Genomic DNA, 25,248 nt, shown 5'->3' on the forward strand with positions numbered 1-25,248 from the left:
AACACTGTGAGGCTGCAGCTTCAATCACACAGCTGGGTGACTCCAAGTGACACTTATAACACAGCTGACCTCGGTTCAGTCTGAAAACTCCAGGATGGTTTTGTGGTTTGAGCAGGTTCACTGATTAAGTCCTCTGGATCAATAACAAGAGGGACAATACAAGCAGTACACAATGATTAGTACAACAACAACTTCAGAAGGAAATGTGCAGCAGGAGCCAAAGAATCCTAAAGGGGCTTATCGAGTGGCCGTCTTAATGTGAAACATGTAACACAGAGACAAATGTATCAGTAGTCCAAGCTAGTACAAAAAGACCTGGACAGAAAACATACTCAATAAAACAATGAAGAAAAAGGAAAAGTCCGAAAATGAAAACTAGAACCATCTAACTCAAACAAAGCTAAAGACAAGAACACTGCTGAGATGGTAGCTTTGAAAAAGGTTCGACTGGACGGCTTCCCGATCATGGCCATCGGAGAGATTAAGATTTTGAGGCAACTCAACACCAAGAGTAATATGAAGATGAAGGAGATTGTCACGGACAAGGAGGATGCTTTAGATTTTAAGAATGGAAGAGGTGCTTTCTATCTGGTTTTTAAATTTCAGTGCAAACTGCTGATGTGCAGAAGAAAAGTCAATATATTCACTTCCAGCAGCCTTGTAGGATAAAAGATGCAGCAGCTTTGTATTAAAGCATTCAAGCAGGCAGCCGGAGGTCACCCTCACTGCATGATGGAGTATATCTGATCCCTCCAACAGCATCCCTGCTACCTCACCCAGCTCACTGCCAGGTGGTGATCAGCTGACACCTCCTTCACAAACAAACATCAGTCAGCATCTTCATCTTCCACAAAGTCACACAGAGGTGAGCCTCATGTTCAAAAGAGGAAACGTCGACACTGCAACCCTCTGACAGGGGCTCAAGAGTTTCCCGAGTTGACTCCGCCTCTTAACCAAAGACACTTAAAAAGAGAGTCCAGCCTGGACAGTACACAGAGCTTTGGCCCTGTGCATGGAGGATGGAGTTGTATAGAAAGACGAGACACGTTAGATTCTACTGTTTGTTCTCTTACTCCCTCCATTGTAACAGGTGACCTTTCATGTTCAAAGAGCCACCTTCAGAAGCCAGTTCATCAATGCTTTTACCTGAGGCCCAAAAAGCAGCCGTGCAGCCTGCTGAAGGATGAAAAGTCCTGCAGCTCTACTGAAAATGTAAACTGTATTTAAAACTAAGAGACGACGACCTGAAACTCTGCAACACATCTGAACAAATTACAGATCAACTGTCTAATCTTCAATGAGGAAGTTTATGCTCCCTTTAACGGAGCTTATCTGGCCTCTACGATGGAAACCCTTCTGTTTCAGCCTGGTGTGACCGTCTTGTTTGGAGGCCTATTGACCGTGTGCATGTCGGCCCAGCGGAGTGTGCTTGTTGCTGGTAAATAGCTACTGCAGAGCCAGAGTCCTAATGTGGCTTTAATGAGAGAGAGGAGCCGTTAATAATGAATGCATTGAACAATATGAGCCGGGGTCTGGGTCACATGACTCACCTTGCAGAGCAACAGTCAGGTGACCGCCGCGTAACAGGCAAGCTACCTCTGACGCTTTCCTCAGACACGACCTGCAGACAGGGGGAAAATAAAACTTTCTGTGAGTAATAATTCTGACTGTCAGCGGCTGTGCTTTAAGCTGTCATAACTCAGCCGGATCATTCTTTCTTTCTTTAATCTTTATAAATATTAGATTTTGTTTTCCATTTCTGAACTGAAACTGAACTTAAATCTCCGAACATAAAAACATCTCTGATGCAAATTTTAAAGATGTTTGAGCCCCAAAATGCATGAAAGTACACTTCTTCTTCTTCTCTTTATAACTGACTATCATAGGCAGGAAGTCAGTAAATAAATAGCTTGAGTGAAGGAGATAAGGAACAACATCTATAGGATTTCCCTTTCCTGTTTGTCACCTTTAACAAACCTGAAAGAATAATCACCCCACAGTGAAGAGAAATACCAAGCTGTGGATGTTCTGTAAAAATAAATGAACCCTGTTTTACAGAACTGTGCAGACGTCTGAGAACACCATCACATTTGTTGTTTTAGCTTTAGTTATTGTAGGTCACAAAGCCAGTCCTTGTACTGAAGTTATATTTGGAGTGACTGTTGATAAAGCTCTCAGTGACAGTCGAGGAGGAGGAGGAGGTCTAGACCTGAATATCATGGAGACAGTATGGGATCACCTGGACAGAGACTAAATCTAAAGAAGAACAATAAGAAGCCTGGAAGACAACGTCAAGACGATCTCTCGAAAAGAGCTTCAGTTTAGGTGCAAAGGGAAGTCACACTGTAGAAAGACTTTTATTCTGAAAATGTTTTTTTTAATGTGTGACGTCCTGTCCTCTCTGTCTGCACCGGTTTGGTCGGTTTAGCATCTTGGCTTCAGAGACAGGAAAGACACTGTGCACTCAGCTTATTTAAAGGGCTTCAGCTCTAACATGACTGGTCTATCAGACTGACATCATTCTCATTCTTTTCACTTCACTGTCTAATAAATTCACTTGATTTCATATGTGATTCCCCTCTTTGTCCCTCACTGTTAATGCTATTGTTGCATTTAAAAATCATTTTGACATTGTTTATGTATCTGATTTGTTTTGTCTTCTTTGCCCTCTAGCTGTGCTGTAAAGCATATCAGATAAAGGCGGTTGTATTTAAAGTGCCATATATAAGTTGAGTTGAGTCCTTTCAGTCACTTTGTGAGTTATGTTGTGTTCATATTTCCTGTGTTTTCCGGATCTTTAAAAATATATTTAAAATGAAAGGTCATGGAAACGTTGCTGCAGGAAAAGCTGCTGGTGACTTTCACACAATGCAGTTTGAGTTCTAGATCAGAGAGGAGATCATAGTTCATAAAAAAAACCTTCGCCTGTTAAGTCTCCCAACAACACTTGAGGAACAATAAAACGTATATCACATGTAGAGTAGCAAAGCAGCACGTGAGATACCTGGTGTAGTCGAGCCAGTGTGTGCTCTCCAGGGTAGACAACCATTTGTCATCGGGCACCGACACAGATGTGGAGATGTCTAGGAATCAAAGCAGATCATGTTGAGATCATTTGTCATCACTATAACAAAAGCTCTCTGCATATCACGACTTGAAGGTTAGAAGTGGGACACAGAAGCAGACAAAATAATGAGGTTGGGTTAGGGTTAGGGTTACTGCTGTCTCTAAAATGTGCGAATGAAACAATCAGACACCAGGTGGAATAAACTCTAAATACTTCAGTCCGCCTGTAACTGACGGAGCACTATGATTTATTTTTTTAACATAATTTATCACTTCATTTCACACCAGAAGACAATCCACCCCCTTAAAATGAATCATGCACATCTTAAATGGAACTCTAAATGCATAATCCACATAACCTCCGAGGGATGCTTTTTAAAAACAATCCTCAAACACTATCTGCATTTCATATCTTCTCCTTTCAACAAGTCAAAAGCTACTGCCGGTAAATCTGAGCGGCTGTTTTTAACATGACATTCCTCTCACCCAGGACAGATAAAACACAGAGCTGACTAACGTGTGAACCGTGATAATCAGTGACCTTTACACATTGTTGGTGTGCAGGAGAGAGGGGGAGGCCCACTGAGAGTGCGCGCTAGTGTGAGAAAGGTCAGCATATCAGATCCAGGGCTGGTGGATGCAGACGACCATGAGTCGTTTTGTCATGCCTCTGTTTACTCAAACATGGAATGTGCTGGGTGTGCTTACAGGACACAAACAGCAACAAAGACCCTCTGACAAAGCCCCCAAAACAATCCTACAAGCAAGTAAAGAAATCAAACGTTGATCAAGAGAAGCAGGAATGTCCAATCAATTCAGAATAATCCACAGTGGCTCGAATGACTACCTCAATATAAAAGAATTCAAACTAATAAATCAGAAGGCTTACATGTTTTTATGTCATGCTAAATTACAGTCTGGGCGTAGACACTGTAAAGTCACCCGTTTGTAATGAAGTACCATTTAAAGTCACTCGTTTGGCATTTTGACCAAGGTTGTCTTGTTTACTTTTACTAACTTACTTTAATGCTTTTCTTTGGGTGCCATGAGTCAATGCATGTTGATGAGGTGTTGTGTGTGCATGCACGTGTTTGTCTTGTTCTCACCTCCCAGGCAGAGGGCCCGCAGGCGGCTGTGTGCCAGCTGGACATCTGCAGGTGAGGGCAACTCCTCGCCAAGCTCCACCACCACACACAGAGAGGACTGACAACCGAACAGGATCAGCTCCAGGTTTCTACAGAGCAGCACCAGAACAGCTGTTAACGCACACAAACAACTTCCCTTTCCCCTCCTCCTGGTCGATTCAAAACCCGTGTTATTACCCAGGAAGTCATTTTTTTCATTCAATCAGATGGCATGAAAGATAGTTAACAATTTACCCAAAGTCACACCATCTAATTTTACCATCGAGTCTGAAAACATAATATTCTCTTCCTGCACGATCAGTCAGTAACGGTAGCCCAAAGCTTTAGAACTGTAGAGATGGGGGCGCTGGTGGCGCAGTGCGCGCGTCCCCATATATGGAGGCCATAGTCCTCAAGGCGGGCAGCCCAGGTTCAACTACTGCCTGTGGCTCCTTTCCCGTATGTCAATCCTCACTCTCTCCCCCTGATTTCCATCTCTATTCACTGTCCTATCTCTCCAATAAAGGAACAAACAGTCCAAAAGTAAAAATAAATAAATATCGAGACATGCACTCTGAAGTGACTTTAAGTTCAACACGTTATACTGACAGCACCATGTTGGCAGACTGGTACATGCTGAAGGAAAGACAAAAACATGTAACGTGTCTTGCTGATTGTTGGGAGGCCTCCTTGCTGTAGCAGCTGTTTATTTTAATTTGAGCAATCCATTGTGTGTTTCTACCATATTAAAAGATTCCTTCAGCAGTGTTAAAGGTTAAAATGTAACCTACAGTATGATGAGTTAACTGTGGCCCGTTTATCTTAAAACCATCTTAAAACAGATGTAAATGTTAATGCATGTACTGATAGGTATGTGTGCACTAAACTCTGTTTATAACACATCATGAAACACACACACACACCTGATGTCGTCTTTCTCATGGTAGATGTTGTTCTGGAAGCTGGCCATTCGCAGCAGATCGCTGCCTCGAGGGTGTCGCCAACACCAGCGCTGCGATACAGAACACAGTTTCATCCTCTTTAATGACACGTTGTGCAGTGAGAATATTCCCTCAAGGCTTCCCCACATCTGTGCTCATCGTCTACTTTGTGTCTGAGGTATGATAATAAGAAGGAAAAACTATATCTGAAGGATGACTGCAGTCAAAATCTTCTTCCTATTATAGCCTGTATTGCACGCTTGGGAAACACAAGTGCTCACATGAGGAATTTAAACTTTTTGTTTACTTGTTGTGAAACTCTTTCATTCAGCTGTTACTTTTAGCGTGTCGGTCTGATATTACACTGAATGGTTTATCTTATTGCAGCACTGCTGGTGAAACCTGCTGGTGAAACCTGAAAACCTGTTTCATGCTCAGGACAGCTGCTGGCATTATTTCAATGTTTCTGGATGTTAAGTGCACTCACGGGGATGCGTCCTTCGTTGAAGTGGGCGAAGCTTTTCTTCAGCTCGGTGTCTAAAACCTTCTGTGGAACCACGATGAACCGCGGCAAGCTGACAGGAGAGAAAAACATGATCGTTTTTATTCTGAGCTAAAAACACATGAGGGTCTTTGAGTTGACCGTGTGTGGGATTCTCAATGTTCTGAATATTTTTTCTTTTCAAGGATTGGCAGGCTCATCGACATCCCTTCATTAAAATGTGTTACAGGTAGATGAAGCACAAACAACACAGGAGGGCGTTCACCTGGTGGACATCTCAAAGCGGTCATTGACTGAGCTGACCCTCCACCCCGTGGCCCCGCAGCGCTCCAGCTCGTGCTCCCAGTCTGACACAGACTCGTACCAGTTCATGTGGGCATCTCGAGGACGGTTGCTTAGAAACTGCTTCATTTCTGGAGGAGGAGAAGTGAAAGGAAATACTTTGAAGATTTTGGTTGAGATGAGACATGAAATATCTTTTGTCAGATTACATGATGTTCATGATACTTTGGAAGCAGGAAGCATAGTTTAAAAACACTGAGACATGAAAATCAATCCCCAAACGTGATTTATTTAACTCACGTCTTGGGCGAGTCGTATTGAAACCCTTACAGACAGAATAAGAAATGTTGGTCTGTTGAAACATTCAGCAGGAAGTCAGGCAGGAGCAGCTGAATGTGAGATGTATTTTAGGAAGCTCAGTCTGAACTTCACCAAATTTAAAGAAGAGAACCCAACAAGGCAAAAAAGACCTTTAAAATAGTTGAAAAAAAAGAGAACTCAATCTTAGGTACATCTGTCTCTCAAAATGTGATTGCATCATTTGTAGAGTAAAAATGTTTAAGTGTTGTACATTCAGACAGAAAACAACACACTGACCACACGCGTGCGCGCACACACACACACCAGACACACACACACACCAGACACACTTGACCCTTGGGGCAGAGTTGAACTGCAGGTTATCTAGAGATTTGTTTCAGATGGGGGGGAGGGGGGGCTGCATTATTTATCTGACAGCTGACAGTGACCCACAGCCTAGTCAGCCTAGCGTAGCTTTAACATAGCATAATGTATTGTAATGTATTGTAGGAACAGGCAGCTCATGTTACTCTATATGGTGGATGGGAGCAGACAGACGGGAGAGACTGGAGTCTTTCTCTCTGGCAGCATGTCGTTACGTTTCAATATGGCGTCTTTATGTTTTACAAACTGAGCTTTTCAATCACTGTCAGAATCAGACCTTGAACATTTTAATAAGCCTCGCCTCAAAACCGCAGCACTGAGATTTCCCCACATCTGGTCATGGTTTCAATTTTTCATCGTGTCATCATAGAGGGGAATGTTCTCAAATGTGCCGACCAAAGAGGATTTTAGCTTACAGCACAGAAACATGTATTCTCCCTGTTAGCTGCAGTTTTTAGACTTTTAAACATCACAGTCTTAAAAACACAGAGGAAGAAGAGAAACAATAATAGATGAAACACACCTAACGCAGAGACTGACAGACAAACAGTGATCAGAGTGTGGGGTACATTTTCTCTCAGGAGAGGAGAGATTTAAAGAAAAAAAAACACACACAGTGAGAAGAGAGTCGATGATGAGGCACACCAGGAGAGGAACACACTTTGACGCTGTGCCTCTGATCCATGTGGGCTTCTGATTCTCACTTTCACTGAGCTGTTATTTCTGTGAATATTCATCACAGGGGAACAGGCACAGTGGAAAAAAAGCTAAGATATGAAGAGATTTACAAATGAATAGAAAAGATGATCAGCTGCCCTCCAAATATACACCAACGAGTCTCAAAAAAGTCATTTCCCATCAACTGTGGACCTACATAGTCTACTTCTATCTTTATATCCAGGCAGCAGGAAGTATATTTGTAGACTGTATAAAACTGGATTTAAACTACCAGTAAAACACAAATGTTCTGGGGCGCTCACATGAGCAGCTCAAAAGTTTCAGGGCATTTTTTTTAGACGTTTTGTGTATTTGTGAAAACAAAAAAAGTTGCAGATTCAAATTTGTCTGATGACATTCTGAGTGTGTTAAAGCCCAGTACAAACTAAAAATATGTAAGCATGAAGTATCCCTCTGGGGTTTTTCTGTTCTCTATACAGCTATAGGAGGATGGACGGACTGATTGAGAGACGTATCTCTGCGAGGAACGAGCGGCCTGTATACATGAATCCACTTACCTACACTCCCCAGAGCAGCGTTCTGGAAAGATAACACCGACCCTGGTTTGAGAGGCTGGTAGGTCTTGGCGATGGTGTAGGTTATCTGAGGAGTGAAACCACAGAGAGCACATCTACATGACAAAGGTCATCAACTTTCAACATCACTGCACGTCAGAGTCATTGATCCACAGATACGTATCTGAGCTCTGAAATAAATAACGATCACTATGACAGTAAGCAGAGCTTTGAATCTGAGCCAACACACACACACACACACACACAAATAAGTGTTAAAGACAAGTAGATGAAATAAAGTTGTGGCTGTGCACACACGTTAGTTTTGGTGCTCAGAAGGAGATAAGTTCCTTCCTAACGCTGAGAGACAGGCACACACCTCGAGGACCTGAGGGTCAGGAGTGAGGCGGTCAAACAGGAAGCAGATGACTCGCAGGTCCCTGCAGTAAAGCACCAGCTCCTCGGGAGTGAACTTCAGAGAGGAGTTTGGTGTCACAAGCTTGGTTCTGTTCGGGCCCACTGCAACACAGGAGGGGAACACGCTCTAATTAAACATTCAACAGAGAAACAGGTCAAGAGCCAAAGAAGCCTGGAGTATAGATTACTGTACATACTGACAGACTGACAGTATGTAGGTCAGAATTAATGACCGCTGCACGCTCTAACATACAGTTTGTAACGTGCATTCTTATAATTCTTAATACTGTGATAGTTCAGAGAGTTGTAGCTGTTAGATTTGGCTCATCTTATTCATCATATTGTGAAAAGATATTTACTCATAAGTTTGTTCAGTTGCTCAATGACTGGTTGTTACTATGGCAACCACATGTGCCACTTCTTCCAGCCTTCGAATTAAAACCAGAATCGATTCTAGATCCAAATCATTTCAATCCTTCGAAAATCAACAAGCCACAAGTTAAACCAAAGTCCTCTTTAAAATGGATGCATCATTAACATCGAGTTTCATACTGAGGGTTTCACAGCAAGAGGCAGGATACTAGCCTGTGATTGGACCCGACCAAGGAGTGTAGCATCAACAGAATGGTGGCCAATAAACTTTCAGTCCTTCATTTAATTAAAGAAGACATTCATGGAAGGCTTCACTTACCAACCACGACCTTCTCTATGGACGCCAAAGCCACATCATGATCCCCTAAAAGCACTGGGTCTGCATTGTCCTAATGTATTTAACAACAGAGACACAGTTATGTCAGTTTTGTGAATGTTCTTTCTTTTTCACAACATTTTTATTTACACAGACAATATCGACACAATCTTAAAGCAGGATAATAAAAAAATGAGCGCAGCGGTTTTGGAAGGACTCACGTCAGGTTTGGGACTGTCCTGGGGCACGAAGGCCACCCTGAAGTGGGTACAGAAGAGGGTCCCAGACACCCAGCCTCTTCCTTCCCTGGCAGACAACTTCTTCCTCACCATGACCGCTCTCTGAAGCACACACTCGCCTGGTGGGGACAAAAGAGATGGAAGAGATGGTCCATGTGAGTGTGTCAGTGAGTGTGTGAGCTTCACATGTGGACACACAACAGGAAGTGTTGAGACAGAGAGACAGCAGCAAGGAAGTTTCCACTGAACAGATTACCGGGAGTGGGTTCAAAGACATTTTTATTTTGACTTTTTGCTTCATGTCTTGAGAGATGAGCAGGGAGGAGCAGGAAGTAGATCAACACCAGCAGCTTACTGATAATAACAGTCCTTCCTTTTTAACAACAGTGCTGCTCCTAAGCTCAGCCGTCTTCACGTCTTTAGACATTTAGATTCTTCAACGGCGTAACTCTGGTGTCCGAGTCGGTCAATTCACGTTGCATTTAAATATGTAGGCGAAAATGTAACTATAAAAGTACAATAAGATGTGTTTGTATGGTTTCAACAGGCACAGACACAAAAACAGTTTTTGTAGAGAATGATTAATAAAAAATATATTTTAAGCTGTACAGGAACCCACAGGGCAGTTTAAAACATTTTAGTAGTTAAAAAAAAGTCTGATTAAAAAGGTCAAATGCACACTGGGCTATGAGTGGCCCACAGAAATAAACACTTTGTAATTCAAACAGGAAAGAAGGTGTGGCGTCTTTATGAAGCTGCTGGATGAGACGTCCTACTAAAAGTAGCTGTGAGCTTTGAAAGGGATAAAACCAGCATTAAAAAGTATTCTTATCTTGATACTGATGATTCTATGTAGAATCCACTTCCCTCCATGTTTTGCTGCTACAGTACATGCAGGTCGTGGCGTGCTATGTGGGGACCATGAATCTTTGATTCAGTTATTGCCCAGTCGTCATTTTGAATCAAACAACCACAAACAGCCCGGTTGTTACAGCAAGACATGATGCACTGAAATAATAATAAACCTATCAATAAAATGTGATCCATCCACTCACATTTGATCAAAACTATCATAGTATGATCATTCTCATGATTATGTATGACTTTTTTTAAATTTTTATTTGTACGTTTATGTAAATGTATGGATGGATTTTCAGTAAACAAAAGATCCAACCCTTAGAAAACACTACTAACTTGCCAAGAAACTCTTTAAGTAGTCAATCGATCCTGTAGTGACTGTGTGATCAGTCTTTGTAAAGTATCTGCCAGCTGAGAAAGCATCTCAAACTCCAGGACAAAAGCTTCCTAAAACAAACCTCGTCGTCCTCAAAAATCTACTGCACACAAACACAGATGTTCACAAACATTCTCACACACACACACACACACACACACACACACACACACACACACACACACACACACACACACACACACACACACACACACACACACACACACACACACACACACACACACACACACACACACACACACACACACACACACACACACACACACACACACACACACACACACACACACACACACACACACACACACACACACACACACACACACACACACACACACACACAGCATTTCCAAAACACTCCTGCAGCAATACAAAGACCATGCCAGCTCGACCGTGGGTTTCCATGGCAACAAAGTCCAGAATAGGATAGTTGTGGAGAAAATGGCCTTTTTGTGCACAACAAGAGCAGAGTTTAGCCGGACACATGGCAAGCAAATGTTTTTATACTCGCTCGGAATACCGTGAAATAAAACAGGGACAAGCTGCTGGTTCCTCGAAGAAAGAAAACCATTCTGAGGAAACTAAATTCCTTTCCTGCACATGTGGAAGAGCTAGTCCAACACTAAAGATTAAAGGTTTCTGCAGAATGCCTCTGCTTGCTCTTTGCCAAATGAATGTTTAGAAGAATACCACAGCACAAACAGGAAACAGTCATTTTCTCACACGTAACACTTGTCTACACCGTGAGAGAGACGGCCCATAATCTGCTGACTACACACAGAGTTTACAATGTCGGGGTGTGCACTATGATTATGCTTTTGCCTCTCTGACCACACATGAGCCAGCAGAGATTTCAGAGGTTTAGGGTTTAGAACAGTAAAGTGAAGCCTTCAGCACGCTGAGAGCTCGTCTTTCAGACGACAATCTGTGGCTGTGCGTGTCTCCTTTTAATGTCTCCCCAGGGTGCATCAGGAACAAAAACATTCCTGTAGCCTAAAGAGAGAGAGAGAGAGAGAGAGAGAGAGAGAGAGAGAGAGAGAGAGAGAGAGAGAGAGATGGAGAGAGAGAGAGAGAGAGAGAGAGAGAGAGAGAAGGAGAGAGAGAGAGAGAGAGGAGAGAGGAGAAGGAGAGAGAGAGAGAGAGAGAGAGAGAGAGAGAGAGAGAGAAGGAGAGAGAGAGAGAGAGAGAGAGACAGGAAACCAGAGGCTTCTGGGACGGTTCTCACTCTTTTTAAAGAAACCAAAGTGCGAGCAGGTGCTTCAGCCCAGCGTGAGTCAACGAGACGACGACTGAAGGTGTTTACGACACAGTTGACCTTTCATCAAATAAAATCTTTTATGTTCTTCCTACGGTGCTCAAGTGCTAAAGTCAATCTTGTACTTGCACTTGCACACTCGTAAAAGTGTGACAGTTTGTGTAGAGAACAGATCAGTTATACTTCCGACATCTTTGCATTATGTTTTGGTCAAAGTTGTGTCTCACAGTTACCAGCTTTTAGAAACAATAACACTACAGCAGTAACTAATCAACATGTATATTTATGGGATATTACCTCTTGCTTCAAGCAAAGGACAGAAAGCTAAAAAAAAACACCCTGTCATCATTCAGACTGCTTTAATCCAGATTTTCAACAAACAAGTGGAAAATGTCAATCACTAACATTTTACAAGGGCTCGGGCCTTCAGCTTATCTGATCATTAATTAGTGACCAACAGCAAAGTCACAGCATGACGTTAGCATCAAAGTGTCTATAACACAAAACAAATCCAATTCTTATTGGTTGGCTGAAAGGTATAAAAAGGGTTTTCTTTTTGGGGCCAGTGTTTTGGTTGTATTCGGACAGTAAGGCTTCACATCCACCACACGTTTGGACCTGGTCAACCATACAATGCAAAGCATTCACTGTAGAGGACAGCAGCTTCACTGGGACACTGGGAGAGGGTTAGCCTTCAGGTTTTACTGTTTACTGTGTTTTATGAATCGCATGTTGTTTAAAAAGGAAACCATCTGAGTTTTATTTGCTGTTAGAGATAAATGCACAAATGTTTTCCCCCTGCATTACTGTATGTCCACATGTGTTTACCGCATAGAGAGCAACCTGAAGGAGTCCAAACATCTGAACCACATGCCATTTGTTTGTCTTTGTTTTGAGCTGCGACGCACACAGAGAGGAAGGTCTCTGCCCTTCTTAGCCCACAGGAAGGACAAGTAAATACCACAGATGGGTTACCTTCGGTTAAATCCGGGGGTTGGCCTTAAACTATATTGACACACTCACAGCAGCTGGGGGACATTTCCTGTACTCGTGACACTTCTCTTCATTTAGATTTTCTCAGCCAAAAAGAAGATTTACTTTATTGATCAGTGAAAGGAAATGAGTTTTTTTACACTCTGTGAATCATGCAACACACACACACACACACACACAGATGTCCTAAGATTTAAAGGAATTTTTTTAGGAGTGCATGTGTGAAACAGCTTTAGTCTGATATCTTGTTTTTCCTGCTGGGAGGGAATTAAACTACAAAACAAAATCTACATAAAAGAACATTTAAAACTTTTCAATATCCTGATAGAAACCCAAGTATAGAAACGATTCTCGGGCCTCGTGTCCATCAATCAGTAAGGGATGAAAGCTGATTGACAGCCCTTTAATCCCACAGTAACATTAGACTGTGAAGAAAAAAAGGATTGGGAAGTTGCTGTGAGGGGGGTCCTGTCCTCTAATCATTGTGTGTGAATGGACAGTCCACCCCTCCCCCCACTCGTTGCACTGAAAAGGTACATGATCTACCTATGGCTTTTGGAGCTGTCCTGACCTGTTTGCCCTCCTGCAGGCCGGTTTGGTTTCTGCGCTCCTGTGTCCTTGTGTCACATGAGAACGCTGTGCACGCTCAGAGCTGCACGTTAAGTACTGGGAGAAAGGTGCAAGTTCTGTATGAAATACTTCAGATTTTGTCATTTGTTCTTAACTGGTCGGTGGATCCAGCTTGAGACGGATCACCTGCTTTATCGTACCGAGCAACAACAGCTTCATTACTGATATGAGAACTAACGACACCATTCTAACAAAGTGTCAACAAATGAGCCGTCCTCTTTTAAAGCGTGTCAGGGAGAAAGAGCGAGAGTCCACAGGTGCAACGTGAGCCCTTTCACTCGGTGCCGCGACACTCTCTCGCGCCTCCTTTGTGTCTGAAAGTGAACTTGTTCTCACAAATTGTCTCAACACTTACCCTGCAGAGCGTGAACACCGCCAAAGGATAGATTTCACTGCCCAAAATCTGTTTCATGATGTCTCCGAAATGGAACAAAATGCTCCCTTCAGAGTGGACTGATAGTTATTTCAGCTGTAAGAGATGATAATGTGAATCTCCATGGAGATAAAAAAGAATGAAAATGATGATTTTGAAAACCTAAATATTCCTGCCAAGACACGTATATCTCTTTTGTCTCGAAATATAAAACAGGTTTTCATCTCCAGCTGTGTTTCTAATCTGTCTGGAATGGAGCGGAAGAGAGAGAGAGACGAGAAGAGAGAGAGGGGAACAGCGAGGCGGTGTTGGAGATGGAGAGCCAGCAGGGGAAAAATGTCAAGTAAAGACAGTCGACGTTTCACAGTGACATGTTAAGAGCCAAGAATAGGATATGTGTGTGTGCATGTGTGTGCGCCTGAGTGTGTGTGTGTGTGTGTCTGTGTGCGCCTGAGTGTGTGTGTGTGTGTGTGTGTGTGTGAGACAGAGATCGGCTGAGTCTGGAAAGTATTTGATAAAAAGACTGCTGGAAAACAAATTAGGTTGAGTAAGTGAATGAAATTGAGGAAGGAAGTGTGTGTGTGTGTTTCTGAGGAGCGTTTGTGCACGCTCTAATGTGGGTGTGTGTGTGTGTGTGTGTGTGTGCGCTTTTGTGCACAGTGTGTTTGTGTATGACTATGAAGGCAGGTTTATGAAAGAAAAGAACTGAAACATTAAATTAGGACAAAAAAAGAAAGAGAAAAAAGATGAATATATGAAGGTGAAGGAAGGCTGAGGTGGAGAGCATCTGACTATTTAATAAGCTTCCCTCACACTCACAACACACACTCTAATCAATCTGCAGTGAGCGCATGCTGTGTGACTAACTGCTTATCTGCAGTGTTAAAGATTTGTCTGTCTCAGATGAGGACTATGATGAAGACTGCTTGGACGATGAGAAGCTGCTGCTGGGTGTCGCTGAGTCAAAAACATGAGCAGAGTCAGCTTAGGTGGATAAATCAGAGTGCAGCAGCAGAGATTGTCTGCAGGTTTCTATATTTGGGGGTAAATGTTCATTCAAATGTATCTCATGTAAATGTGGAGACAAAGTCTGCGCTGTGCTGCAGAGAAGTCCAGGTCTACACATCTTACTGCAAAATCAAGAAAAGATCGGACTCTGGTACAGATCAAAAATAAACGGTCAAACCAAACTCAAGAATCATCTGTTCTTCAATGATGTGAAACATAATAACCACACATAATAAAGGTCCGAGCCTGTGCTTAATGTGGTTACACCGGGCGATATGTCATAACTTTATCTCCATTCTACAGATCGTCCACTGTGCTGTTGTTTCCTTTCAGCTCATAGTGCAACATTAGGCCGGATGGAAAGAGCCACTGAGTGGAGCTACCGTCCCAACTAGTGTCCAGTGAAGGTACACAACAACGTGAAGAGTGAACACAAACCGAAACAAATGAAAAATGCAATGTTGCAACTTCACCTCTGAATCGCTCACCAAACTTCAAATGTGAAGTGTTCTTTTTTATAAACTGTGCATTAAAGGAGTATTAAGGACTAATTGGATCACATTACAGTTTATAGTATGTAGTTGAAGGAGGTGCAGAGTGATGCTCCAGAACAGAGACAAACAACAAAGTTCTTCAGGTAGTGTGAAGACGCTGACTCATGTTCATGTCGTTCTGTGGTTGTGCTGCTTAAAGCAGAAGCTTCAATTCTGCACCCAATCTAAATGTGTTCTCCTGCTGTAGCTGTTCAAATGAGCTCTGCAAAACCACATGCAACAAAACAATATTTGACACTATCTGATTATACAGCTTCTTTTATAACTCCATTTTGTAAACGTCACAGAGTATTTCAGAAGAGCAAACACTCATCCGAGCTTTGTAAGGGTTAATCCAGTCTCTCAGGGCTCTCTGTGCGTTCAGCCTTCCTGCAGCAGTTGTTTTACCATCCCAAGGCAAAGTGCCTGCTGTGACATTCCTGCTCCAGGTGTGTCCACCATAACAATATGGGAATTTTAAACCAGAGAATAATAAAGCAACATTTCATGCCTGAGTGTTACGGCGTGTGAAAGCTTTCTGTGATCCTGCAGCAGCATTCAGGTTGATAACTCACAGTGGTGCTGTATTACTTAATGCCTTGACATGTTTGTCATGAGCAGCTGCAGCCTGTTTGTAGCTCCAGTTACTTACCGGCTCAATGAAAGACGTACACGTACATGATCTCCGTTTCTGAAAATGATTTGATTGTAACTCAGACTTGAGCCACAGTTTGTGGTGAATATCACAATAGGGGTCTATGGACCAATATAACACATTCCTGTTTGAAGGCTCTATGAGCCACATGACACTCGATCTTACCTGGTAGACAGCGCAGCCCGAACACATCTCGACTCCTCGCGTTTACCCCGCTCTGACTGAGCATCCTCTCCTGTCAGAGAAAGAGAGCAGACATCCTTTAATCCCTCTTCTTATCAGAGTCCTTTCTATCAGCTATCATTGTCACCTGAAGCGCTAAAACCAGGCCAACCTGATGAAAAAGGAAGGTGACCTGAAGGTGAATTCTGGCAACATTTTGTTGGATGTCTAATCAGCGTTGATAGTGAGGGTGGTCGATTGATGAATACATGTATTCTTCAGTGTGGGTGTGTGTGTGTGTGTGTGTGTGTGTGTGTGTGTGTGTGTGTGCTGTACTGAGTGAGGGAGCTGAGCTGCTCTGCTGTCAGAGCAATGCAGACAGTTCCAGCTGATATCGGCCCTGTTCACAGAACGGATGTCAGAAGCTGATTTAATCTGTTGAACCAATGTCATGCTGCTTTCTCGTGCACCTTATCGCTGAGTCAGAGGAGAGGGGTTCGTTTTATATCGAAGAGGAAGTCATCTGTCAGACAAACTCTGAAACGCTCACTGATCTGTTTTAGTTGAACAAGAGAGAAAATGTGAAATGCATTCTGGGAGTCTTACACCAAAAGAGGTTCTGAAAAAACAAATGATGCATCTTTATTGATGATTCATTATACAGCCTCATCCTCACTCTCATGCATTTCTTTGGCACAGCACTCAGGCTTGTATTAATATCTGCCTTGATATTCAGGTCAGCAAACACACAGTGCAGTGGAGCCACATTTAAAATCTTCTCCACTCATATTCTGGGACGTATTTCTGCTGTTTTCAGTCCAGTTTATAACTCATGTGTATCAAGAGACTAGAATTCCAGTATAAAATAAACTGAACAGCTTCCAGGACACAAACAACATCTAATTAGGCACTTTATTCTGAACAACATACTTTGCAGCTGCTCACAGAGACACAAATAGCATCTGTAACAACTGCAGGGGATTTAAAAAAACAACATGCTGAACTCCAAAAGTGAAAGAAAGTTTGCTAATGTGCAAGATGTCTCAAAAGGCCAGACTGTTCCTTTCAAGGAAAACAATGCATGTGAATCACTTCTGGTAAAAACAAGAAAATAAACATCCCGGAGGAGGATAGTGTTCATTGGAAGAGAACAGAGGTTTTAATGAAGACATAGACTAAACAGAAGTCAATAGTAAACACATGGACAGAGCCTGATGTCACAGTTAGGGTCACTGCAGCCCTGCCTGCTTTTCTCCTCAAAGTCTGGCTTGTCTCCACGGGCTCATTTTCAAAGACAAAGGGGGGAAAGGACAAGCGCACACTTCTCCACGACAATGAGTTTCCATTGTGCTGTTTGTTCCTCATTTAGTCTATTAAAGACCTTTAGTCTCAAGTTGTTTTTTTGAGTCTTTTCTGGAAGCAGAATCCAACCCCACAGAGCCGCAGAGGTTTCGAGAATCACACTGCGACCTTACGAACACATGTGCTTCCACTTAACGCTGCAACTAACCCCCCTTTGTGAAGACCACTTACATTAATCTGCTTGAAATCCTATAATTTGCCAAAGCCTGCAATGTGGGAAGAGGTTTTGGTTATCCAGGTAGTGAAAAAGCTTTATGGTGGGACAGGAATAGAGTTCAACACTGAGGAAAGCTTTACATTGTAGAGCCTCAAACGTCTCTCTGTCAGCGATTCGGACCCACAATGAAAGCTTTATATAGCGTTTCATTTAAGGCGCAGGCTCCGTCACTTAACACCGGTATTTCTACGACTCAGCAACGATGTGTGAACAATAACAATCAATCTACTCAGTCGCTGGTGTTGTGCTAGCAGTTTTGCAGCGCGGTGAATTCTGAGTTTAGAAAACAGCTCATTAAAACCTGAGACTAGTATTTGACCTAACCCCCCCCCCAAAAAAAAAAAAAACCCAGGGAACATTTCTGTAAAGCGTCCTGAGATAAAGATTGATCTTTGCTACATGAAAAGGTAAATGTGACTTATTCATAACAGGTTGTTTTCTTGGTATGTCAGAGCTTCTGGATGTTTCTCTAACAAACAAAAACAAAAAATAAAGTCTGCTGCAGATGCTGTCTAAATGGAGCATTCACACAATATCGTATTTGCTATAAGAGTTGTTGAAGTTTAACTTCATAGTTTTTAAAATGGCGGCATATAGATCTAACAAATACATTTATTAAATATGCAGAAAGCTGTTTAATAACCGTGTGTCTGTGGGTTTTGGATTAAATGAAGGTCAAACGATAGAGGAGTCTGTAAACTATCGACAAAGAAAGGCCTGAAGATAAATAACAGTGATACAACTCACCAGGTTTTATCGTTGCAGATAATGTGAGCACTAACGTCACACCGGTCTGTCTATATGCTGCTCCAACTTCTGTAATAAATCTACAGAGCATAGCCTGTTCTCCCTCGCATATTTAACATGTCATTTGGTTCAAAGATTTAGTGACCATGTCAGAAGTCTGAAAGCGCCGTGTTGGCACAAAATACAGTGGAAAAAAACCAGCTCTGTTTTATGATAAGGCAGCACACTAAACATTTTACAGGCCTTTGTCTCAGCGTGCCAGCCCATTGTTCATATTTATTTCATCTGGCTTTGCAAAAAAGGTTTTACACTTTCCCTCAGTCTCTCCATCAACACCCACAGAGAAGCCACAGCTGAATTCCTCATCCCCTCTTCAGAACACCAGAGGCTGTGCAGATGAGCTGCTGTGTCTTACAGCTGTCCCGACTGACAGCAGCGGGCCTCAGGGTGCTGTGAACTCACCCGATTAAAGCTGCAATGCACCGGCTCCAGGCGCTACGAGCGTCCGGCTGCAGACTGTGTGAAGAACACGATGTGATCACGCTGATGTGAGAGGAGACGTGACGCTTCACACAAACAGAAAATCATTTGTGCCTGTAATAGAAGTGTCAGCTCTAGAGCGACTGCGTCATGTCGAAGTTATGGGTTAGTTCTCCATCAGACTGCACGAGACAAATAAGAAAGCGACACAGCTGAGGAAAAGGGGATTGTGACAATATGGCGACCATAGTCTCTGAGTCATTCTCAGGCCGTGTTTAAGCTGATGTTTGACTTGCTTTGTGGCTCGGGCATTCCACTCGCTTTATTTGCTTCTTCTCTCCCTGTTCTGCCTGTTTGCCCCACTTTTGCCCTCCTCCGCTCCCTCCCTTCATCCTCAGGGACAGTGGCCAAGGCTTATTGCAGTTTCCATTGCTCATGGCTTTCCCTTGCTCCAGCAGCCAGACCTCTGCAGTAAGCGTGCCTGTTCCTGGCTCGGGAACATACTGCTCTTTTCTTAAACAACAAGCTAAACTCATGAGGGAGGTGAATGAATGGGACACTGCAGAAAGGAAAATGTTTGATTTGCTTTTTAAAGAACTCCTACTCACAAAGACTATGTTTAGGCCTGTAAAATACACGTTCCTTTTCACTGTACTGAAAAGGGTCACAACCTGTTCGTTTGTATTGTGTTTTTAATTTTCCAACATGAATGAGAACAGTCGTACGGCATTGTGAACTGGCTTTGTAGGAAATAAAGCCATGAGGTGGTTTATTCTAAATAAAGCTCGCTTTGATTTTCTTCCTCTCGTTGCACTCGCAGTAACATGACTGTTTATGCGTACAGAAATAAAATGGACTGAGAACTCAGATCTTTTTTTTGTTGCCTGTTTTATAATTCCTTTATCTCTCCTTCAAAAGACGACCTGTCGTGCTGTATTTCCTCTTACAGAAGCAGAACACCTGACATCAAACATATTGACGCACTGAAAGCAAAACCCCAAGGGCAAAGCGAAAGGACGAAAACCTGCCTTGAATACAATCAGCAGCTCAGAGTAGAAAGAAAGCCTCAGTAGTAAAACACACGGCCTGTAAAAAAGAAAGTGAATTCAGCCAAAGCTGCATTTTGGTCTGCGATAGGGAAGCAGCATTTCCAGAGAAGACTGAAACAGACTTCGACATATAGGGTAAAATAATACATCCATCTTTCATGAACTGGGATTTGCATGATTGATGAATATTTAATGCAAGGCATTCTGAATTGCACTGGAGTGGATATCCAGCTTTTAACCCCATTTCTCTGCAAAGCCTGCAGCAATTACAACAAGCTCTCTCTGCTCTAATCTTTTATTTTACATTTTTTCTTCGAATGGCAGCAGGATAACATTCACAGCAGTGCATCATTCCTCATCATAACACCAACAGTCTAGACTTCGAGACGCACAACAAAAAGATAATTACTGGCTCTTACAGTATCCCTGCTGTTGCATGATTAGCGTTTCATTGTCTCATAACATATTTGCATCCACAGTGTCTCTTCCTCTTATTGCTAAATTGGTAAGTGCTGACAGAAGGAAAAGCAGATTGATGAGTCATTTGAAGAACAGGGCTGCAAAGTAAATCCCTTTTTCATCTCCAGTTTGATAAAACGCAGTGAAACCGAAGGGCCCAGCATTCAAAGTGATTGCACTCCAGTTTAAATGTTATTAATGCAAAGTTAATAAGCCCAATGTAGAGAGAGGGGACAAAGACATGTTTGATCGATGGAGACAGTGCAGGGAAAAAACCAACACTTGTTCTTGATGGAATCATTTTGAATCAAAAACTAAAATGCAAGCCTAGTTGGGTTTTTTTGTCTGTTGCATTAAACATTGTCAGTGCAATATTAAACAACGTTTATTGCATATTGCAGGTTTCCTTATAGTGCGCAGGCCTACTGAGAAGTTAGAAGTCTAACCATGGTGGTCCCTAAATTCAGATCATCTGTCCTCGAAGAGCCAATGTGTCCAGTAGTTTTGAGAACTACAGTTTGGATAAACAGTTCGGGCTGACTGAGTAAGATAAGACTCCAGTGTAAACATGTTTGTCAATAACATGGCTATCAATAGTAATATCAGTACAGTGAAAATACATGTCAGCTTTAATAAAAAAACTGTGAGGGTAACAGTGCAGCTAACTGGTCACTGGTCAGTCTCCATTATTCGACATGCACATATCAAACAGTGATGGATTTGACCGCTCGTGTCCATCAGTCACTATCCTGGCTGTCAGAGGAGCCCTGACATATCACATTCTTCCTCTAAAGGGCGGGAGGGTTGCCTTGTGGCTAGACGGATCATTCTGTGACTCAAAGATCACATGTCTGACTCCCACAACAGGCAGCGTGTCCATCACCAGCAGTAGCGTTTCTTCCTCTTGGTCTCTGGAGCACACTTCCATGTCTGAAACCCTCTTCCTTTCACACTAACACTACATCATTGCAGATGGAAGTGTCGGCTCAGTGGCTTAAGTGAAAATCTACTGTCGGACACGGAACATTATCAGCAGCTGAAAGTGTAATCGTCTCTTATATGAAGCGTTATTTTGACAGTCCGACAGCTCATGTCCCAGGAGTGAGACTATCAGAGCGCTTCCACTCACACAAAGCAGACAAACCACCTAACCTCTCCAGACCAAGGCCTTTCACAAGTGAATAGTGCCGCCGGTTAATTATCACCCTATGTCAGATCGATACACCCTCTAACGGGACCATAAATCTGCCCTGGGCCAAAGAGGAGCCCTTTGTTGTCTCTGTTTAAGCAGTGGAAGCCTCTGCAGCTCTGGGGCTGCCAGTGGATGTGAAGTCTGGGTCCTGTGGGAGCGGGTGTGGGGGACTGGACTGCTTTGGTCTGCTCCTATCAGGCTTGCATCTACAGTCTTTCTGAATAGAGCTCAGATGAAACCTTCTCTGGCATTTTTGCTTCTGTGGAGCTTTGTGCTGTGTGCCTTTCATGCTGACTGCTTCAAAGCAGGGCTGGGTGATGCAGATATAGACTGAACTCCAGGGGAAAGGCGCAGCCAAAATAGGTCTTAGTAAGCCTGCTTTGCTGTCAAGATGCAAGCCTGAGCATCCTGATGCAGCTTGTACTGCTGTTGTTCTTCTTAATATCCCTTGGGTGTCATTTTTCAGACAAAAATGTCAAACATTTCCAAGTGCAAGCGTCTTCATTTAGAGGATTTGCTGCTTTTCTTCATCTTGTCTGACTGTAGACTAAATCTCCTTGGATCCAGAGTAAGTCAACAAAAAACCTCTTGAAGGGCTGGTTTGAGAGAATGCTTGACTCTAAAGATGAAGTGATGCCTTGCATCAAAATTAAACATGACTGATGCACTGATTATTTTCTTTGGGTAATTCTGATTTACAGTTTTCAGGTCTAACCTGCCAATTCCTAAACGGCCCTGACATTTCCATAAATTCATTCTTCACAATCACAATCTATAAATCAGTATTTGCTCTCTGTATGTGTTCATGTTAGAGGGTTTTACATGAGCCATGTTTTACCTTGATATATTAAATCCATTAGTTTGAGTAGAGTGAACCTCAGTAGTGGAAGATAAGCAGTCAGAACTGGACAACATCTCGTTTAGTGTAACCCATGTGTCTTCCTTTTTGCTTCCAAATTGGCATGAGCAAAAACCATTTCAAGAAGAGTGCGTAGATTCACCACTAAACGCAAACTGCAAAGCCATCTGCTCCAAAAATCAGCCCAGTATTGGATACAGTTTTCTAGAGCAGTCTTTACACATGCTCATGGAAGTGAAACCCACAGGCGTGTGTGGGTGGCCTGTGCATATAATCTGCACAGCCTCCAACTCCACATCACCATATCTCAGGATCAGCCACATTCTCCTACTTGGACACGTCGGATTCCTTTGGTGGTGGTGATGTGATGATTGCTGCGCGTCCCTTTCAGAGGTAATCAAATTCAAAACCCCCTCTACCTCCCAACTGATGTCTCCATGGCGACAGCCAGATGTTGTGCAGTGAACATCACACCCCCACTCCACATGCACGCCTCGCCTAAAGGCAGAGTAAAGAGGCATCTGTTACCGATTTTCCCCTGCGGCTGCTGAAAATAACCAGGGGGGAGACAAAAAGCCAGGCAACACAAAGACGGAGCCATGAGCTCCAACACATCCATACTGTGTGTGTGTGTGTGTGTGTGTGTGTGTGTGTGTACAGGTTTCTTTGAGCTGTCTGTCAAACTAATGAGTCCTTCTAACCTCCAAGGTGCTCCTTAACTGGGACTGAATTTTTCTGATCATTTGAAACAGAGAAGCAGAAAAATGTTGCCTTCAGCATTTTACTGTCGCATCAGTTGATCCTTGTAAGCTATAGCGATAAAAGCAGCTGAAACAAGCTACAGCTGTTCTGTGGAGATGATGACTGTCTTAACAGTTTCTCTTTGTGTGCAGTCCCATATGCTCAACCCCCTGCCACGAGAAGTCATTAAGATGCTCCACCACTTCCCTGGCCTTTAATAAGGCACAGCCAAAGACGGTGACATTATGTACCCTACTTCTACAGTAATTATGCATCTCCCCGTTGTACAGGCGGCGGGGAAACAGCGGCCCTGCAGCCTGTAAAGCTGCCATCCTGAGTTATGAAGGGAAATAACATTTTACACACTATAGGGGAATCTTAGAGTAGGGACAGCAGGTCTCTATTAGACTGTGTGTGCATGTATAGCTCTGCACTGTGAATGATGGCCAGTGTCTCCTGCACAGTGACACTCCTGCATGCTTCCTGACCTATCTGCTGTTTAATCACATATTAGCAGAGTCTCTAAATCTAACTTGTCTGAATTTCAAATCACAATTAAACTCAGACTCAGTGGTATATGCAGGTTTAGTATACCCACATAGGGTATGTCCTTAAATCTTGATTGATTCCCACCTTTGAATGACTGATCATATGCAGTAGTGTGCTCGCTGCAATGAGCCTCCCTTCCTTGTCTGTACATTCCTTGCCTGAATTTCCCTCGGGATCAATAAAGTATCTATCTATCTATCTATCTATCTATCTATCTATCTATCTATCTATTGGCAAACACAAACTAAGTGATCTTTTTAAAACAGGGGACATTTATCCTCTGCTGGACAGGGAACTTACAAAAACATTTTAAAGGAAAAAATTGAGTGTGCCCACCTTTTAAAGCACCACTACTACCTGTACTGAAGTCACTGCTAAGTCCCAGAACAGAGAGGAAAACAACATAATAAACCAAATGATGACCAATAAGAAAGCTCCACAAAAGCATCAATAAAATATGAGATTATAACGGGTAAAATAATTCAACATGAAACTCAGATTAACCCAAAAAAAGATGAAGCTCAGTCTTCTGTGAAAGAGGATAAAAAGAAGTTTAGTAAAAACAAAGCTAACTAGTTAGTTAGCCTCGTTTAGCTTTGACTTTGTCGTTTAAAATCTTACCTTGATATCCGGGAGCATTTGTCTCACTTTAAACGTTGTTTTAGATCCCGTCAACATCGTTCGCGACAGCTTTACTCGACTTTAAAGAAGAAGGAGAAGAAGAAGACGAAGAAAGAAAGAAAGAAAATACAAGCCGAATAAATGAATGTGAGGGAAAAATGTGTAATGAAGAGCCCAAAAAAGGTCGTTCGGTTAGCGTTGCCCTGGTAACGGTCCGGAGTCCAGTAACGGTTCGGCTTCTTTAACTGAGGCGTTCAGGGTCCAAACTATTGTCGCTCTTTTCATCGCTATTCGCACTGACAGCATCCGTTTCTCGGCCACATACTGTACATATCTATATATACACACACAAATAAAAAAAAAAAACCCGTGCGCACACCCTGCTGAAAGCCTCACACACACCAGTCACCGGATTATTTTGTAACTGGTGTTAGTCACAGACGGAGAGGTTGTGTTCAACGTTACCGCTGCTTTCCTACCCATCTCGCTCTGTTTGTTTATCCATTCGCCATAGTGAAACACACAAACACACTGGTGAAAAGGGGGAGAGGGAAAAAAACGCGAAGTACAGCAGTGGAGGAGCTTCTTAAAGGGCCAGTACATCTAGACCCTGGACGTATAATTAATCCGAAGAGGTCCCAAAAGTTTTATTTTACTCGTAAAACGCACATAAATCTATTTTTTCCCAGCTTTCTTCGAACCCTGAACCCTACCTCTGACCCAACAATGATCTCAGTGGGGAAAGAAGCAACTAAATATAATACACACAACAAACGTGATATCCAAGTATTACAGGCTGTCTATACATGTAGGTGACATTGGAAGGAAACAGTATGCGGTAAGTTCTATTTAGAGCAGACTGTAAGACACTGATTTTTTTTTTTTCAATTTAAGGGCAAGCACGAGGCCACCGTTTTGTTTTCTTATATGTCA

The 25,248-nt window shown here is 42.7% G+C and overlaps 1 protein-coding gene across 2 annotated transcripts in view; it reads right to left on the minus strand.

The window, feature by feature from the left end:
- mtmr11 (myotubularin related protein 11) overlaps window positions 1-24,868 on the minus strand; it is a 32,284-nt gene extending 7,416 nt beyond the window's left edge. For both annotated transcript variants that reach the window (XM_079342955.1, XM_079342954.1), the window contains exons 1-12: window positions 24,316-24,868; window positions 16,043-16,112; window positions 9,158-9,294; window positions 8,940-9,009; window positions 8,211-8,350; window positions 7,835-7,919; window positions 5,899-6,046; window positions 5,619-5,706; window positions 5,114-5,202; window positions 4,173-4,300; window positions 3,005-3,083; window positions 1,551-1,621 (exon numbers count right to left, since the gene is read on the minus strand). In XM_079342955.1, coding sequence (XP_079199081.1) covers window positions 1,551-1,621; window positions 3,005-3,083; window positions 4,173-4,300; window positions 5,114-5,202; window positions 5,619-5,706; window positions 5,899-6,046; window positions 7,835-7,919; window positions 8,211-8,350; window positions 8,940-9,009; window positions 9,158-9,294; window positions 16,043-16,112; window positions 24,316-24,372 — 1,162 coding nt within the window. In that variant the 5' untranslated portion in view covers window positions 24,373-24,868. The remainder of the gene's footprint in view (window positions 1-1,550; window positions 1,622-3,004; window positions 3,084-4,172; window positions 4,301-5,113; window positions 5,203-5,618; window positions 5,707-5,898; window positions 6,047-7,834; window positions 7,920-8,210; window positions 8,351-8,939; window positions 9,010-9,157; window positions 9,295-16,042; window positions 16,113-24,315) is intronic.
- Window positions 24,869-25,248: the final 380 nt, after the last annotated feature.

This window comes from Symphodus melops (assembly GCF_947650265.1).
Source record: "Symphodus melops genome assembly, chromosome: 5".
Lineage (NCBI taxonomy): Eukaryota > Metazoa > Chordata > Actinopteri > Labriformes > Labridae > Symphodus > Symphodus melops.